The 17,500-nt window shown below is 45.3% G+C and overlaps 1 protein-coding gene across 1 annotated transcript in view; it reads left to right on the top strand.

Annotated features, from left to right (window-relative positions):
* kirrel3l (kirre like nephrin family adhesion molecule 3, like) overlaps positions 1-17,500 on the top strand; it is a gene marked incomplete at both ends in the record, with an annotated part of 66,987 nt that overhangs the window by 43,952 nt on the left and 5,535 nt on the right. The window contains 8 exons of the mRNA XM_080744219.1: positions 2,134-2,284; positions 5,247-5,352; positions 5,801-5,949; positions 8,339-8,466; positions 11,217-11,343; positions 12,841-12,941; positions 14,139-14,337; positions 17,492-17,500. The exon at positions 17,492-17,500 is cut by the window's right edge and continues 111 nt beyond it. Coding sequence (XP_080600345.1) covers positions 2,134-2,284; positions 5,247-5,352; positions 5,801-5,949; positions 8,339-8,466; positions 11,217-11,343; positions 12,841-12,941; positions 14,139-14,337; positions 17,492-17,500 — 970 coding nt within the window. The remainder of the gene's footprint in view (positions 1-2,133; positions 2,285-5,246; positions 5,353-5,800; positions 5,950-8,338; positions 8,467-11,216; positions 11,344-12,840; positions 12,942-14,138; positions 14,338-17,491) is intronic.

Raw genomic sequence — 17,500 nt, 5'->3', positions numbered from 1 at the left:
TCTCAGAAATGTGGGGACAGCAAAATATCCCCCCAACAACACCCCCCCCTCCCAAACCGGTGCCGTGCCGCAACCCCTATCGTCAACGTAAAATATCTGATTTAACGGGGCGGTGCCAAAACCTGGGACAAGATAGCACGTTTTCACGTCTGCCTTCACTGCGCTATACCAGGAGACAAAACAAGACGTGTGGTGTCACAGAGATAGACCTGTGTGTGTTGTGTGTGTGTGTGTGCGTGCGTGCGTGCGTGCATGCGTGCGTGCGTGCGTGCGTGCGTGCGTTGTGCGCGTGTGCATGGTAGAGCAGATAGAAGTGGTGCAATGAACCACAAGTCTGAGTTGTTTTTGTTTTGTTTTTTCAATTTTTCTTTGTCTATACTCCTTTGTGTTTCAACATTTTCATAATAAAAATATAAATAAGAAATACAATCCCAAAAATTCAATTAAAAACATTTTAAATAGTAATTGAACAAACACTGTTCCTCACGTATATAGGAGGACAGTATGAGTCAGCAGAATGTGTGTTTTAAATTAATCTAACATGGTTAAAATTGAGTTTGAAGTTACAATGGGTTTAGGGTGTGTCTGATAAATTTACATCAAATGTCTAAATACTGAATCAAGCGATTTAAAAACTGTCCAGGGGTTTCACAAAAGCCTGATTATAGACAATAAAATTATCCCAAACTCTTGTGAAAGTGAAATATTCCTTACAGGAGAAAACCAGTTTTCAATATCTTCGTATATACCCTCACACATGCAGTAATCCTGGTCTCAATAATGCCACCCCCTGCCCAGCCGGGGCGCTTGATGGAGGGGAAAGGAACTGGTTAAGTGGAATAACGTGTTCCTTCCACGCGCTACGTCCATCCCGGGGAAATCCCCCCTGTCAGGTGAAAAGAAGCAACTTGGACTACTCATGCATTGAAGGAAGCATGAGGTCAGTCCGTTGTCTCCCCAGGCGCGGCAGAGGAGAGCAGAGCCCAGGATTACATAGGCAATTGGCACTGGGTGAAAATGGGTTGCAAAATCGTGGGATAAAAATTATAGTAAAAAAAAGAAAAGAAAAAAGAACAAGTGAAGTGTACAGTGACCATTTAAGGACCTTTTTAATTCCTAAAAAATCATGATAATTAAAAAAAGAGACCATGATTGTGATAAAAGTAATCAAACAAACTATACTAGCGGTATATAAAGATCGTCAAACATTGGCAAATATTACCCTAACACATACGTAGGCAAACATTTTGAAAAATAGACGATCAGATTCAGAACCACCTAAAAACAAATATTGCCACATATTTTTATGGTGCATGATACTGTATACGGACTTATGGACGTCAGTTAAGGTTCTAGTGCATTGCAAGTGTCATTTTTGTGCTTTTGTTTTCTATATATAAATATACATAAATGTATAAATGTAGGTATAGTTCGCTCTGAGGCGGCTCGGATTGTTTGTCAGCTTAGCGTCTTCACCCGATCCCGCTGCATTTCCATGATGCATTGCATTGATCCCAACGTTTGAAGGTTTTTATGAAGAGCTCAGGGATATTTGAGACGCTATGCGTTCAGGTAAAAATGACAAGACAACCTTTAAGAGCGCCTGTTCCTGTTATTAGTATTTATTATTTAGGAGCGTATTATGTTAGTATATTACATATATAATGTATTATTTAGGAGCGTATTAAGTTAGCGTTCCTCTCCCAGAATACTGACCTTCCGGGCCGACCACGTGAGCGTCACTCCGAGCATCGTGCGGTCGCCGGGATGTCGTCCGTCTCACCGCTCGAAGCTTTTTATCGTCCGTCTCTGTCAGGCGGAGACCTTGTATGTCCAAAAACCTTAAATAAAGAAATGGACGAGAAGAAGCTGTGATCAAAGTTATTTAGCAACACACACACACACACGCACACGCACACAAACTGACAACTCTTACTTTCACAGTGAAAATATAGTCTCACATTTAGCTTTGCAAGTTTTGTAGATCTGCTATTTTATCTGTTGGGTTTTTCGCCCAATCAGGCACTGTGGTTCTAATTGTTCAGTCCAATCAGAGGTGTAATTCTAACGGTTGTTTTCTCATCCAATCAGAGAGGCTGTCACTCTAACGGTTGTTTTCTTTCGTCCAATCAGACGCTGATGGAGGACGGGAAGCGGGAGCTGGCGGTCAGCATGTTACCCATAATTCCAGAGGACAAGGACTCCGGGCGCACCTACACCTGCAGGGTCCTAAACCCCGCCGCCCCGGCAGGGAGACAGACCTCCGTGACCATCAATGTCCAGCGTGAGTTCACATATACCATTATATACTGTATATGAGTCAATATACCATAATATACTATACTGTATACATATATATATATATATATATATATATATATATATATATATATATATATATATATGTCACAGTGTTTTTGAGATTCAGTGAGATTGAGACCAGGAGCGCTCTGTTTTTTGGGCGCGAGGTGGAGCAAGCGGTGCCTCCTTCCGGGGACTGCCCATAAGTCCGACATCTCATTAGTCCTACAGGGTTTGGTTTAGGCATAGTTTTACTGAGGTTAGGGTTATCATTCCCAGGTTAACATTCACCAGGTTAGCATTCACCTATGTTGGCAGGTTAGCATTCACTAGGTTAGCATTCACCAGCGTCTGACTAATGGGACGTCGTAACAATGAGACGTCGGACCAATGTCATGGCACCGACTCCTTCTGGGACTGCCCACAAGGTGAACTACAAAATGAGCGCTCCGGTCCCAATCTCACTGGTACCTCAAAAACACTGTACCATATATATATATATACATACTTATAGATATGACCTCATTTAAGATGCTTAGGGACTTCTATTCTTAAGACACGGTAACTATCATAATTAGCAGTGTTTCCGTGTGCAGTCAATTTCATATCAAAAACAGAAATGGTAAATGGTGCATTTATATAGCGCTTTTATCCAAAGCGCTTTACAGAGATTGTGCATTACATTCACCCATTCACGCACACATTCATTACACCGGTGGCGGAGGAAACCATGCAAGGCACCAACCTGCTCACCGGGAGCAAACTAGGGGTTCAGAGTCTTGCCCAAGGACTCTTCGACATTAACTCAGGGGGAGCCCGGATTCGAACTGGGAACCCTTCGGGAACCCTTCGTGCTCTAATAATGGTTTCTCTACCCCTGAGCTATGCTGCCCCTTCATGTATGTACACTATATACATGTTGCATGTAGCATACGTATGGGAGTATTTATGTAGGTGTAACGGAGGTGATCCGAACCTCCCCACCCGGGTTCGTACCCGGGTCTCCCACACGAAAGTCCAATATCTTAACCACTAGAGATACTAGACTTTTGAGGCTTCAAGGCTGGGGGCTGCGACTCTCTCCGTCACATAGGCTTATGCATAGATACAACATGTATGTATGTATGTATGTATGTACTGTATGTATGTACAGTATATATGTATGTATACATTCATACTCTACCACTGCCCTTAGAGCCAACAGTCTTCTGCTTGTCTTTCCTCTCTTCTGGGTAAATATTTAATATATTCTATTGGTAATTAATGACGTTCACCTGCTACTGCTCTGCTGTAAATTACTCAGCGGGCTGAGACAGCGCTGCTCTTGGGCCCCTCCCAGGGGGGGGGGGGGGGGGGGGGGGGGGGGGGTTGCGAGCACAACGCCGCAGACAGAGAGAGCGAGCCACGGAGCTATACACTACCATTCTGAACGCACTGACAAATGGAGCATGCAGCACTGCATTAATATCAGCACACAGGCACACGCGCCACACACACATGCACGCACACACACACACACACATGCACACACACAGACGCGCGTGCATACACACACACACACACTCATGGACGCGCAAAGCACACGCACGCCGAGCCATAATTCTAACTGTTGGGAGGGAAAGGTGAACGGAACGGTTGAATTAACAAATAGAGTGCCTTGCCCGGAGGGGGAGCGAAGCACCTGCAACCCACTTTAAGATAAAAATATATAAAAATACTACTACTGCTGCTACACTATATATATATATATACACACACACACACACACACACACACACACACACACACACACACACACACACACACACACACACACACACACACACACACACACACACAGTACAGTACAGTATGTGCTCTTACTGTATTAATAGAGGCCGGTGATAAATAAGTGAATGAATAAATAAATACATCAATAAATAAAAATAGCTCTTTCCCGAGTGGCACTTAGAAGTTAATGGAGGAGCGGTCGTGGTCGCCATGCAGCCAACGCGTGGCGTGGCCTAGTTCACCCAGAAGTCACACGCAGGTTCAGACCGTGTCCTCCTCTCCTAAGCCAACACGTCCCCTCTGCGCTGCATGAGGTTAGCATGGCAGCATAGGAACGTTTATACAGTCGCTTTTTATATGCTTTTATTTTCTTACTACAGCATCACACTAAGGGCTCAAACACACTGTACGATTTGGAAGTATTTCACACTATACAAGTCTCTTTCTTGACATCGGCTGTGAATTATCGTTGTGGTTTTCACACTATATCAGTGGTTCTCAACCTTTTTACAGCAAGTAACACCTCAGACAATATCTGTCTCATCAAGTACCACCAGAATGACCTGTCCTACCCCATACTATTCAGCTTTACAGTTAACACAGGAGGAATTCCTAACCCAACAATGTGATGGTCAATAGGACAGACTCCACCGGTTATGGAGTTATCAAATGATTGGCTTAGCAATGCAACAAAAACGAATAAGTCTACATGAATTCAAGGTTCCATGGGGTGTGTAATTGATAGAAAATAGGATTTCTGTTTTGTTTTTGTGAACTACTCCTCCTCTAACTCCTGCAGTTGTCACACAATGCCACGTTGAAACAGACACTGAGAGCCTTCTTCAACCAAGTGCTTGGTCAGAACTCTACGTGTAGAATATATTTCACTCCACTTATGCCCTTTTTCCTTTTTTTTTGGGGAGACTCCTCTGAGTTACCACCAGAGGGGGGCTCAAGTACCACCAGTGGTCCATGTACCACAGGTTGAGAACCACTGCACTGTAAGATCGATCTCCGACAAGGGATCACACACTGCCAGATATTTCACCAGGATATGCGATCCCCGATACATAGGCAACATTAAATTAGTTTTTATTCTAATTGTGCGTTCAGGGCGCTACCGATTTTCTGTCTCTCACTGCACGTGACTGACCACCCCTTCCGTCTCTCTCCAGACCCCCCGTCGGTGACGCTGTCCGTTCAGCCCCAGACGGTGACCGAAGGAGCCAAGGTTCTGTTCATCTGCTCTGCCTCGGCCAACCCAGAGATCACCGGATACAGGTAATATATAGATCTGTTATTAACCCAGAGATCACTGGATACAGGTAATATATAGATCTATTATTAACCCAGTAGATCACTGGATACAGGTAATATATAGATCTATTATTAACCCAGAGATCACTGGATACAGGTAATCTATAGATCTAATCTATAATCTATATATCTGTTATTAACCAGAGATCACTGTATACAGGTAATCTATAGATCTAATCTATAATCTATAGATCTGTTATTAACCCAGAGATCACTGGATACAGGTAATCCACTAGATCACTGTAAATCTGAGCCAGTAGATCACACTAGATCCAAACCAGTATAGATCACTGTATCACAGTTAAACACACTCGATTTATGAAATAAAATACCGTTGCTATTTGTGAGTTTAGCAGTGAGGTTCCACTGAATGTTGTTTTAAATCACATGTGATTACCCCCTCCCCTCCCAGGTGGTCTAAAGGAGGGGTCCCCATCTCGGAGGCCAACGGGGACAGCCTGGAGGTGACGGTTGACCACTCCTACTTCACTGACCCCGTGTCCTGTGAGGTGTCCAACTCTGTGGGCAGCACCAACGTCAGCACCCTGGTGGACGTGCAATGTGAGTCCCTCTTTAACTTAATCACACGATGTGAGTCCCTCTTTAACATCTAATCACACAATGTGACTGCCTCTTTAACATCTAATCACACAATGTGAGTGCCTCTTTAACATCTAATCACACAATGTGAGTCCCCCTTTAACATCTAATCACACAATGTGAGTCCCTCTTTAACATCTAATCACACAATGTGAGTGCCCCTTTAACATCTAATCACACAATGTGAGTGCCTCTTTAACATCTAATCACACAATGTGAGTGCCCCTTTAACATCTAATCACACAATGTGAGTCCCTCTTTAACATCTAATCACACAATGTGAGTGCCCCTTTAACATCTAATCACACAATGTGAGTGCCCCTTTAACATCTAATCACACAATGTGAGTGCCTCTTTAGCATCTAATCACACAATGTGAGTCCCTCTTTAAAGGGGTGGTGACATCCAAAAATAAATTTTGAGTTTTTTATGCTTTTTTTAATGTTCCCTGGCCTCAATTACACCAAAAAAAACACAACTTTTGACATGCAGTGGTTTTCCTGCTATCTGTGTGTTTGTGCCGGTTTCTGCATAATGAGTCTCAAACGCGCAGTTCATTGGATACTGGACTCATACGTCGTCAGTCCTCCTCTCTCCCAGTCTCCCTGTCTGTATTTCTCCCATAGAGTTATTTCTCCACAGCCCAAGTTTTGAGGAAGTGACCTCTTACATTATATCGTCCTTTAATTGTAAATATGGGCATATAAAATACATTTATCCATTCAAATATCTTATTTACATCAATATCCTTCATATCAAGTAGTCTGTTTATGCTTTAGTGAAATAATTAAAATCGCTATGTATTTGCGCACAGCGGAACCTCTCTCCTTCTTACCGACACTGTGTCGGCTGTGTCCGACTAACAGTGCACTGCTCCCCGGGGTAGAGCTAAGTGGAACCTCCCTCCTTTTACCGACACTCTGTCGTTGCTGTGACAGTGCACAGCGCACCCACACACACACACACAGACAGACAGTAATGCGAGCAGACAGTAAAACGCTACACAAGCAATAGGTGTTTCTCTAAACTGAGGCATTTAGCCAAAATATGTTGCTATAACTACAAAGGACCATGACGTTTTTCTGCATTGCGGAGCGGAGCTGAACGTTACCGCGGCGCCGACGGTCTAAATTGAACTCCGCGAAGGTACATAGTAACCGCAGGGCTCCGGTAATGTATCGTTCCCGGGGTAAGAAAAAACACCCGCGCCTCGGCTCGTAATGACACAATTCCCCGCTGATCATGCAGACGCGTATGCCTCAGGCCAGGGCTTAGCTCAGCCTCTTTAGCTGCCATGGTTGTGTGTGTGTCTGTGTCACAGCCACTGTCTTGTGCGAAAGCAACAAAAAATGCGAACACGCATCTCTGTGTGTTGGAGCCGGGGCGGCCGCAGATCTGTATGTGCATGCGCGTGCGTGTGTGCGTGCGTGTGTGTGTGTGGCCACTTTGGGTACCATAGTTTGAGAATCGCTGTCCTATAAGGGCTGAAGTGATTGATTTGTATTAATAATCAAAATCTACAAAGTTACTAGTAACTAAAGCCTCCAAATGATTGTAGTGGAGAGATAAAGTGCATTTGCCTCTGAGATGTAGTGGAGTAGAAGTATAAGAATTGAAAATTGGAAAGGGTTAGGGTTAGGGTTAGGGCTAATACTCAAAATTGTACTCAAGTACATGTACTTACTGCACTATAGGCCTACTAATATTTATTTTGTTAGAATGAGTGGGAGAGAGAGGCTCCCCTGGTGGTGAGTTTAGAGTATTTCAGGTGACAGACCGTTTTTCATGACACCTAAACAGAGAGAGACACCATGGCTCCATGGAGTGGATTTTCAAGTTTAAACATTTTAAAACATGTTTTTAGGACCAGGGCAAAGACTTTTATGATTGGTAAAAACAGAATGTCATTTAACCTTTAACATCTAATCACAGTTACACAGTCCAGTGTGAGTCTGAGTTCATCTAAAGATGCCGTTATTTAGCCAATATACAGCCTACCTCTGGCCTAGATATGGCCTACATCTGGCCTAGATATGGCCTACATATAGACTACATCTGGTCTAGATATGGCCTACATCTGGCCTACATCTGGTCTAGATATGGCCTACATCTGGCCTACATCTGGTCTAGATATGGCCTACATTTTGGCACAAACGTCTCAAAGTTTGTCGTACGCCCAGGGTCCCATTGGCCAAGTTTCGCAGGGCGCGCTGTGATTGGCTAGCGGGACGCTTGATGAAATTAACCCATAAATAAACTCTGCTCACTTTTTAATAAAAGTTGAAAATGATAATAAAATGAAGTGTGACAGTGAACAGGACTTGACCTGGCTGTTGTTGTGCTGTTCCAGTTGGCCCCAGGCTGCTGTCTGAGCCCAAGCCCATGACGGTGGACACAGGAGCAGACGCTGCCTTCACCTGCGCCTGGACGGGGAACCCTCCCCTCACCCTGGCCTGGACCAAACAGGGCTCTAATGTGGTAAGACACTCTCAGAGATACAGAGCTGTAGGCCTACGGGTCGTTTAGGGCTAGCTTTTTCTGTCCGCTAATTGTGTACACTGTACAGCATGTCTGTGGCAAACATAGACTTACAACAAAAATGTCCACCGCACGCCAGCATGACGATGCCCGCTGACAGCCAGACACACATACACACACACACACACACACACACACACACACACACACACACACACACACACACACACACACACACACACACACACACACGCACACGCTCACCACTCAACACCTCTGCCTCAGTAGCTTTAGTTTCAACACTTCATCTTGGTGTGGACAGTCAGACTGACAGTCGGACAGAAGATGGTGTCACACCATTTCCTCCTGGGAGAACTAGCCTCACACTGGAGCCTCACACCCTCAGTGTGCAGGAGGAGTGATGATTTGGTCAACTAATACTGTGACTAAAAATGTTCCGTCGTCTACCTTTTTTCACTGATGAAAACTAAATAAAAAACTAAACAGAAACTAAGCTATGATGACTGAAACTAAGACTAAATACATTGACAATTTCGTCACAAGTAAAAAAAGAATAAAATGTTATGGAGGGACGAGTGGAGAAGAGATCCAGTAGAACTAGGACTAGTGGAGAAGAGATCCAGTAGATCTAAGACTAGTGGAGAAGAGATCCAGTAGAACTGCTAGTGGAGAAGAGATCCAGTAGAACTAGGACTAGCGGAGAAGAGATCCAGTAGAACCAAGAAGACTAGTGGAGAAGAGATCCAGTAGAACTAAGACTAGCGGAGAAGAGATCCAGTAGAACTAAGACTAGAGGAGAAGAGATCCAGTAGAACTAAGACTAGCGGAGAAGAGATCCAGTAGAACTAAGACTAGAGGAGAAGAGATCCAGTAGAACTAGGACTAGCGGAGAAGAGATCCAGTAGAACTAAGACTAGCGGAGAAGAGATCCAGTAGAACTAAGACTAGTGCAGAAGAGATCCAGTAGAACTAAAACTAGCGGAGAAGAGATCCAGTAGAACTAGACTAGCGGAGAAGACACTTGTCTTTTAGTTCTAATGGATCTCTTCTGAGAAGAGATCCATTAGAACTAAAAGACAAGTGATTTTACAGTATCTTATCGCTCCCTTGGTATGAAAACAATGTAAAACAGTTGCCTGAATGAAATATAACAATAATAAACGATTAGTTTAATGCTTTTTTTCAGTGTTACATTTGTAAATCATGCTGTTACAATTAGTTCCTTGTGGGATTCAAATATAACATTGTAACAGTGTTCGGTTTAATAACTCATGACCTGTTTTATCAATTGAAAAACCTTACCTGGTTTACAATAGGGGACTTGCGTAGGAGTAAAAAGAGTGAAACGTGAAAACAATCGTGCCATTTCTCCCCTACTTTTACTTAAATGTGGAACACACACAATTACACTCTGCTGTCCTCTGAGGGTAGGCTACGCAACACACACCACTCTGCTAATCCACTCTGACACACACACACACACACACACACACACACACACACACACACACACACACACACACACACACACACACACACACACACACACACACACACACACTAGAGCTCCCATCGCCACCAGTAATGGATTAATTGGGTTATTCTGTAAGTGTGTTGAGATAAAATAAAAAAAAGTGGGAGAGAGAGAGAGAGAGAGAGAGAGAGAGAGAGAAAGAGAAAGAGAGAGAGAGAGAGAGAGCTCTCGGCCAGTCGGGGGGGGGGGGTAAATGGATTAATCACAGCTTGATGGAAACGGGCGATCAATGAGAGAAGAGTGGAAGTGAGCGAGCCCCCCCCCCCCCCCCCTCGGGTTAAAAAAAAACATTAAAAACTCAAGAAGAAGAAAGAGTCCTGTCCAGCTCGCCAGGAAATGCCGTCCGCGTTATTTAATTACCGCCATGTCACCGCACCGCAAGGCATGCTGGGATTATTAGTGGAGCGGTGTGGACCCCCTCAGGGGTCCTTGAGGGGGTTCCAGGGGGTCCCTGACTAAATGATGTTAATACAGTATAGGATCAAAATCTGCTTTAAAACCCCATATACATACTGCTACTTAAGATTATGACCAGTTTTGGAATGTTTTACAATGGATACATTCTTAAACGTGTTGCAATTAAAACAACTCTTCTAGGCTCATTTTAACATCTATTATACAGTTTTTAAGTTTGGTTGTTGTTGTTGTTGTTGGTTTTTACGTCCGGTGACACCTGTCCAGGACAGGCCACCTTGTGGGCCTTGGCTCAGAGATCTGAACCCCTTTGATTTGGCGTTATTGGTTCAATATTTAGATGATATTCAGATCGAAACATTATCTAAATATATGTATTTATATTTAGTGAGCGACACGTGACAAGCGTTCGTCATAGGCAGTAAAAGAGTTAAAAGACAATGGTCTGCATTTTGATTGTCTTCAGTACCAGCTTAACTTCAAGGCATGTTCCATACTGTCTCCGACCACCTCGTCTGAGAGTTCCGACTTTCCGATGTGCAGCTTTCCAAACTCTAATTCGGAGTAACGCTTTTCAGAAGATGCGAGTGACGTCATTTTGTAGTTGAACCGGATCAATCAAAATAGGGCCCTATATCTTAGCATTTGAACTCTGATAAATAAATACAGAAGTGTTTTAAAGAGAAATATACTTTTAAACTTTTAAAAATATACTTTTTTTGGATATGATTTAATCTGGATTTTCTCCCTCCCCCTCTCTCTCTCCCCCCCCCCCCCCCAGGTCCTGAGTAACGGTAACACCCTCCAGCTGAAGGCGGTAACCCAGGAGGATTCTGGGACGTACACGTGCAAGGCCATCGTTCCGCGCATCGGCGTGGCGGAGCGGGACGTCACGCTGACCGTCAACGGTGAGAGAACGTCCATTCCCTCCACTAAAACTATATGACCATGTTTTAGTCAGCATTGGCTCAGGGGTAGAGAAACCGTCATTAGAACACAAAGGGTTCCTGAAGGGTTCCCAGTTCGATCCCGGGCTCCCCCAGTGTTAGTGTGGAAGAGTCCTTGAGCAAGACTCTGAACGCCTATAGTTGCTCCTGATGAGCAGGTTGGTGCCACGCATGGTTTCCTCCTCCATCAGTGTATGAATGTGTGTGAGAATCTCTGTAAAGTGCCTTGGATAAAAGCGCTATACAAATGCACCATTTACCATTTTAGTAGACTGCTTTTTTCCACTGACAAAAACTGAACAAAAACTAAACTATGAGGACTAAAAACTGAGACGCTGACAATGTCGTCAACAAATAGAACCTAGACTAAAATGTTTGTCTACAAAATCAACTGTAGCTTTTGTCAACTGAAATATGGTGCTATTTAGTTGACTAAAACTAGACTAAAATTAAAATAAATTCAGACGAGTAAAAATATGACTAAAACTAAACGGAATTATTCAAAAGATGACAAATCGAAAAATCAATCGCTGTTAGGGATGTTAACAATTAATCTAAGATCGATTAATTGCAGACAAGAAATTATTTGATTAAATCAAACGTAAATAATCGTTCTATCCTGCTTTACGAATGAATCGATTAATCGAACGATAAGGCTATAGCCGGGGAGCCACAGGCCCAAAAGCTCAAAGAATAGGATGTTACCTGTGATGTCATGACATACTTTTAATTTTAGTTTTTTCTATTAATTTGGTCATCAAGGTCCACAGAATGAGAGGCCTGCTCTGCCGGAAATCCTGCGAAAAAAAGTTATGGCCATTTGTATATTCACTCCATCGACTTCAATATAGAGGAAAGAAACACACCAAAAAAAATATGCTTTAAGTAGCATGTGAGGGGTCAAACTAGGGATTCTTGATGATTCTGAATCCATTGCAAGCATTTGTTTTGCATGAAAAAAGATTCCTTGGGCTAGAAAACGGACCAAAATAACGGTGAAAAGTGATGACTCATCACTTTTCACAGGTTTGAGAGGCTGAAATCTAGCCCAAGGAATGTTTTTCATGCAAAACAAATGCTTGCAATGGATTCAGAATCATGAAGAACCCTTAGTTTGACCCCTCAAATGCTACTTTTTTTGGTGTGTTTTTTTCCAGTATAGTGAAGTCAATGGGAAACTTTTTTTCGCAGGATTTCCGGCAGAGCAGGCCTCTCATTCTGTGTACCTTATTGACCAAATTAATAGGACAAACAAAAATTTGGAGTATGTCATGACATCACAGGTCCTCTCTCATTTTGGCCCAGTGGCTCCCCGGCTACTATCAACTTTCAACGAACGAATCAATCGATAATTTACATCCCTATATTTGCTGTCAAAATGCAACACCGCTCAACGTCTCAATGTGTTTTTCTTCTTTTTTCCTTCTTTTTCTCCCCCCATCCCCCCCCCCCCCACAGGCGCTCCCATCATCACAGCAGAGGCCACGCAGCGAGCGATCAAACACTCCAAGGGCAAACTGGAGTGTTTGGTGGGCAGCAGCCCCCCTCCCGACAAGATAGTAAGAGACACTCTACAACAACAACACACCCCTCGCTGTTCTGTCTGTGTGTGTGTGTGTGTGTGTGTGTGTGTGTGTGTGTGTGTGTGTGTGTGTGTGTGTGCTCTGCCCCTGCCCTCACCTTCACACCCTCACACCTACGCGGCAGCGGAGGATCACAAACCCACCGCGGCGCACGCGCGCAAGCTAACACCCGCGCACACTGACGCTCACCGCTGTGCCTGTGACCGCGTACGTGCGTGTGCGTGCGTGTACGTGCACGCCGGCCCCGGCATTCGTTCACACCCACTGTGGATCAGAGGAGAGTGCAGTTGGGAGGGGAGGGGAGGGGAGGGGAGGGGAGGGGAGGGGAGGGGAGGGGAGGGCTTTGCTCGTGGCTTTAGGGGTGCTTTGTGGAAAAGACCCTCCCTCACATTGGAGATCCAAGATGGGTTCAACGCGCAGGCCTTTCAAACTATCTACTGCTACCATGATACAGTCCGTGTGCACTGACTGGCTACATGGATATGATACAAAAAACGCTTTTTGTATTGTTGTTTAGTTTTTTTTGTACTTTTTAACGTTATATGCCTATTATTGATTCTGATTACTGATTATTGATTATGTGTTTCTTTTATGTATGTAGTGAAATTCCATGTGAATGAAAAGTGCATGATAAATAAAATGTATTATTATTTATCATTATTCATGACTTCAACTGGGGGTGTGGGGCACCAAATCACCAAAAAAAATAGCAGATCTAGAAGTGCTTGTGTGATAATGGTAACCCAGGCCTGCCTGTAGCCTACACCAGTGTTTCTCAACCTTTTTTCTGCATGGGCACACTTTTCATGTCCCAAGAATCCATGGGCACACCAACATAATACAGAGGTGTTAATATCGTCACTGTCGGGAAGAAACCTTGTATCTCCAAGTTTCAAATGTGTAAGTTTCTTCGCAAGGTAAAGCCCTGCTTCATCATACAAGGCTGTCACACAACAGTAGTGAAAACAGCAGATCTACAAGCACACAACGCCTCGCACCGCGAGGCGTTGTGTGCTTGTAGATCGGCTGTTTTCACTACTGGATTTCGAGCAGTTTCAAGGGGCACACTTGACCCTTCTCAGGGACACACCAAAGGTCCCCAGGCACAGTGGTTGAGAAACACTGGCCTACACAATACCAACCTTCAACCTTCTCTCTCTCTCTCTCTCTCAGGTGTGGACGTTCGGGGACATGTCCCTGTCCTCGGGGTCTCAGGGTCGCTTCTCGGTCCAGACGGTGTCCAGCGAGCGAGGGGTCCTCTCCTCCCTGGTCCTGTCGGAGACGCTGGCCCAGGACTTCAGCCTGCGCTACAACTGCACCGCCTGGAACCGCTTCGGGACGGGCACCGCCCTCCTCACCCTCACAGAGCAAGGTAAGAGCCAATCACTGCCCTGCTCACCCTCACAGAGCAAGGTAAGAGCCAATTAGCCCTATTCACGGCCCGCCCACTCAGCATCCCCCTGGTGCTGAAGTCACGTTTTGAAGGGTAAAACCCAGCTAAAAGCCCATAGAGTTAACACAGAAATCGCAAATTTAATGCAATTTCCGAATAGTAAAGTATAAAATACGGCTAGCATGATCAAGAACACAAGATAGTAAAAGGCACAAAGCATTATAATTTACTTTACCGTTCGAAATAATGATTTGTTGGCTTTAAGTCCAGCTATTTCTGTTATGGTTTCCCCTTCTAAACTGACGTCAGCACCAGGAAGTTGCTGCTAAATCGCGCCGATTGTGGTGGGCCGGTCTGGGCCAAGATACCAGGGCTGAATTTATGTCCAGTCCGGCCCTGGTACCCACCAATCACATCGTTTAGATCTGATACGGCGCTACGTCCCACCTGCTACTGAAGGCAGTTACAGGGAACTTGAGTGTTTTCAAAAGCCTGTAAGCTTGTAGATCTGCTGTTATGTTCACCGAAGAGGTTTGGTGTAGATAGGGAACAAGAAACGACACAGTCCTTTTATACCAGCTTGCACTGGCCTTGCTGAGGTGGTGACGTCACCCAGAACGCTGAGGAGAAAGTAACACCAAATCTCCTGATTTTGGCATTCTGTGATGTCAGACGATCTGTAGACAAAAGAGCAGACCAAGTACAGAACCAACGGTCAAGTTTGTTTAAGTGGTTAAATGTCTGAACATTTTTATACAAAAGATGTTTAAACTAATGAAAAACTAAACAAAACAAAACATTAATTTCAATGCTGTCAAAGTGTCTGAAAAAGTAAACACTTTACGATACGCAAGTGGAGGGCGGGGGTCCCTGCTTCATCCGTCTCTCAGCTAAGCGGTCATTTGGCCTGGGGGAAAAGACCCCTGCTGTGGTGTGAGCCCACCTATACCGGGCTCCCTGTAGCGTTAACATTAGCATCAGACGGTGTGTAGAGCGACTGCAGCGGGGGTCTCAACCTGCGAGCGATGGGGTCAGGAGCTCCCGTTTTAATTACACACATCCAATCAATATAATGTAATCAGTGGATTGGTCGCTGCTCCATCACGGAGACATCGATCCGCCACTAAAGACAATTAGAGAGAGAGAGGAGGCTACAGGTGTCCGGCGCCGCGCGGGGGGGGGCATTACCATCCATCTCTCTCTCCATGGCTGCGGTGGACACTTAATCGTGTTGCCAAATTTTAACAAGGACAATGAACAGAAGCCCGGATAGAGGCCGCCATAGGTGGGCACACAAATCCACCGCGGTGCGTCTGGCTTTGTCCGAGCGTAACTGGGAACTGAATTCCGTCTTATATTATTTAGATTATGTGTCTAAACATGACCAAAACCAAATGGATTATTCCAGAGACTGTAGGGCTCTACTATAGTGCTCTATACTGTCTCCGACCACCGAACTCTTCGTCGAAAGGTCCGGTTCAACTACAAAATGACGTCACTCGCATCTTCTGAAAAGCATTACCCCGAATTAGAGTTCAGAAAGCTGCACGTTGGAAGGTCAGAACTCTCCGACGAAAAGTTTGGTGGTCAGAGACAGTATGGACACTGGACAGGCCTTTAAGTTAAGGCATAAGAGCTAGTACTTAAGACAATCAAAATACAGCCTATATGACTTAAAACTACAATAATATTTGCTGTAAAAAAAAATCACTCCTGCGTCTGTCCGCTCGTACTAGTTCCTGGCCGGCCTTCAGAGCCGAGCGGAGTTCTGAATGTGTTCCATCGATACGTAGAAATCTAGAGTTCTGAAAGTGTTCCATCGATACGTAGAGCTCTAGAGTTCTGAACGTGTTCCAACGATACGTAGAGCTGTAGAGTTCTAAACGTGTTCCAACGATACGTAGAGCTCTGCCGCTAGTCTGCGGTCGATGACACCCACAGGCCTTTGTTGCAACAGACACCGGAATAGTAAAATAAAATAAAGCTCAGCTCCTTGCCAGCGCTTTACATCAACGCAGCGAGCAGCCCGGCTCTCCGGAGGGACCCGGGCATCCAGCGGAATCTCTAATTAGATTACTGTCGGTTGCTTCATTGCGTGTCAGGCCTTGTTAGCCTTCCTGAAGAGAGATTAAAGACAATGGAGGCGCGCTGCCTGTGGGGACCGGACGCCATGTTGGCACCGCCAGGCGAGGGGAGTAGTGGGGGGGGGGGGGGGGGGGGGGGGGGGGGGAGGAGGGGGGTTATCTGGAGATGAACATATCGTCGCTGTCAAGTTGAAAGCTTGTATCTCTGTAGATCTTTTTTATTGTATTTATTTTTTCTCCCCAATTAAGTCGTTATGTGTGCCAGTTAGTTTATCCCCACACGCATTGCTGTGTGTTGCCATTGCTGTCGTATCCTACTGGCTCACCTGGCCAGTGAGGAGCCCCCACCGGGAGGACGTACTGTTGTATCCTACTGACTCACCTGACCAGTGAGGAGCCCCCACCGGGAGAACGTACTGTTGTATCCTACTGACTCACCTGACCAGTGAGGGGCCCCCACCGGGAGGACGTACTGTTGTATCCTACTAACTCACCTGGCCAGTGAGGAGCCCCCACCGGGAGGACGTACTGTCGTATCCTACTGACTCACCTGACCAGTGAGGAGCCCCCACCGGGAGGACGTACTGTCGTATCCTACTGGCTCACCTGGCCAGTGACGGGGCCCCACCGGGAGGACGTACTGTCGTATCCTACTGGCTCACCTGGCCAGTGAGGGGCCCCCACCGGGAGGACGTACTGTCGTATCCTACTGACTCACCTGACCAGTGAGGAGCCCCCACCGGGAGGACGTACTGTCGTATCCTACTGACTCACCTGACCAGTGAGGAGCCCCCACCGGGAGGACGTATTGTTGTATCCTACTGGCTCACCTGGCCAGTGAGGAGCCCCCACCGGGAGGACGTATTGTTGTATCCTACTGGCTCACCTGGCCAGTGAGGAGCCCCCACCGGGAGGCATTTGCTGTTAGAAATGTGTTATATGTGGGTAGTATACTGTATAAAGCTTGGTAAAACTTTTGAGACAAATGGCAGATGTTCTAATGCACTCTCTATCTCTCTCTCTCTCTCTTCTCTCTCTCTCTCTCTCAGAGGCCATGC

This window comes from Nannobrachium achirus (assembly GCF_963921795.1).
Source record: "Nannobrachium achirus genome assembly, chromosome: 2".
Classification (NCBI taxonomy): Eukaryota; Metazoa; Chordata; class Actinopteri; order Myctophiformes; family Myctophidae; genus Nannobrachium; species Nannobrachium achirus.
Note: the sequence above shows the minus strand (reverse complement) of the source record. Positions and strands in the feature narration are given on the sequence as shown.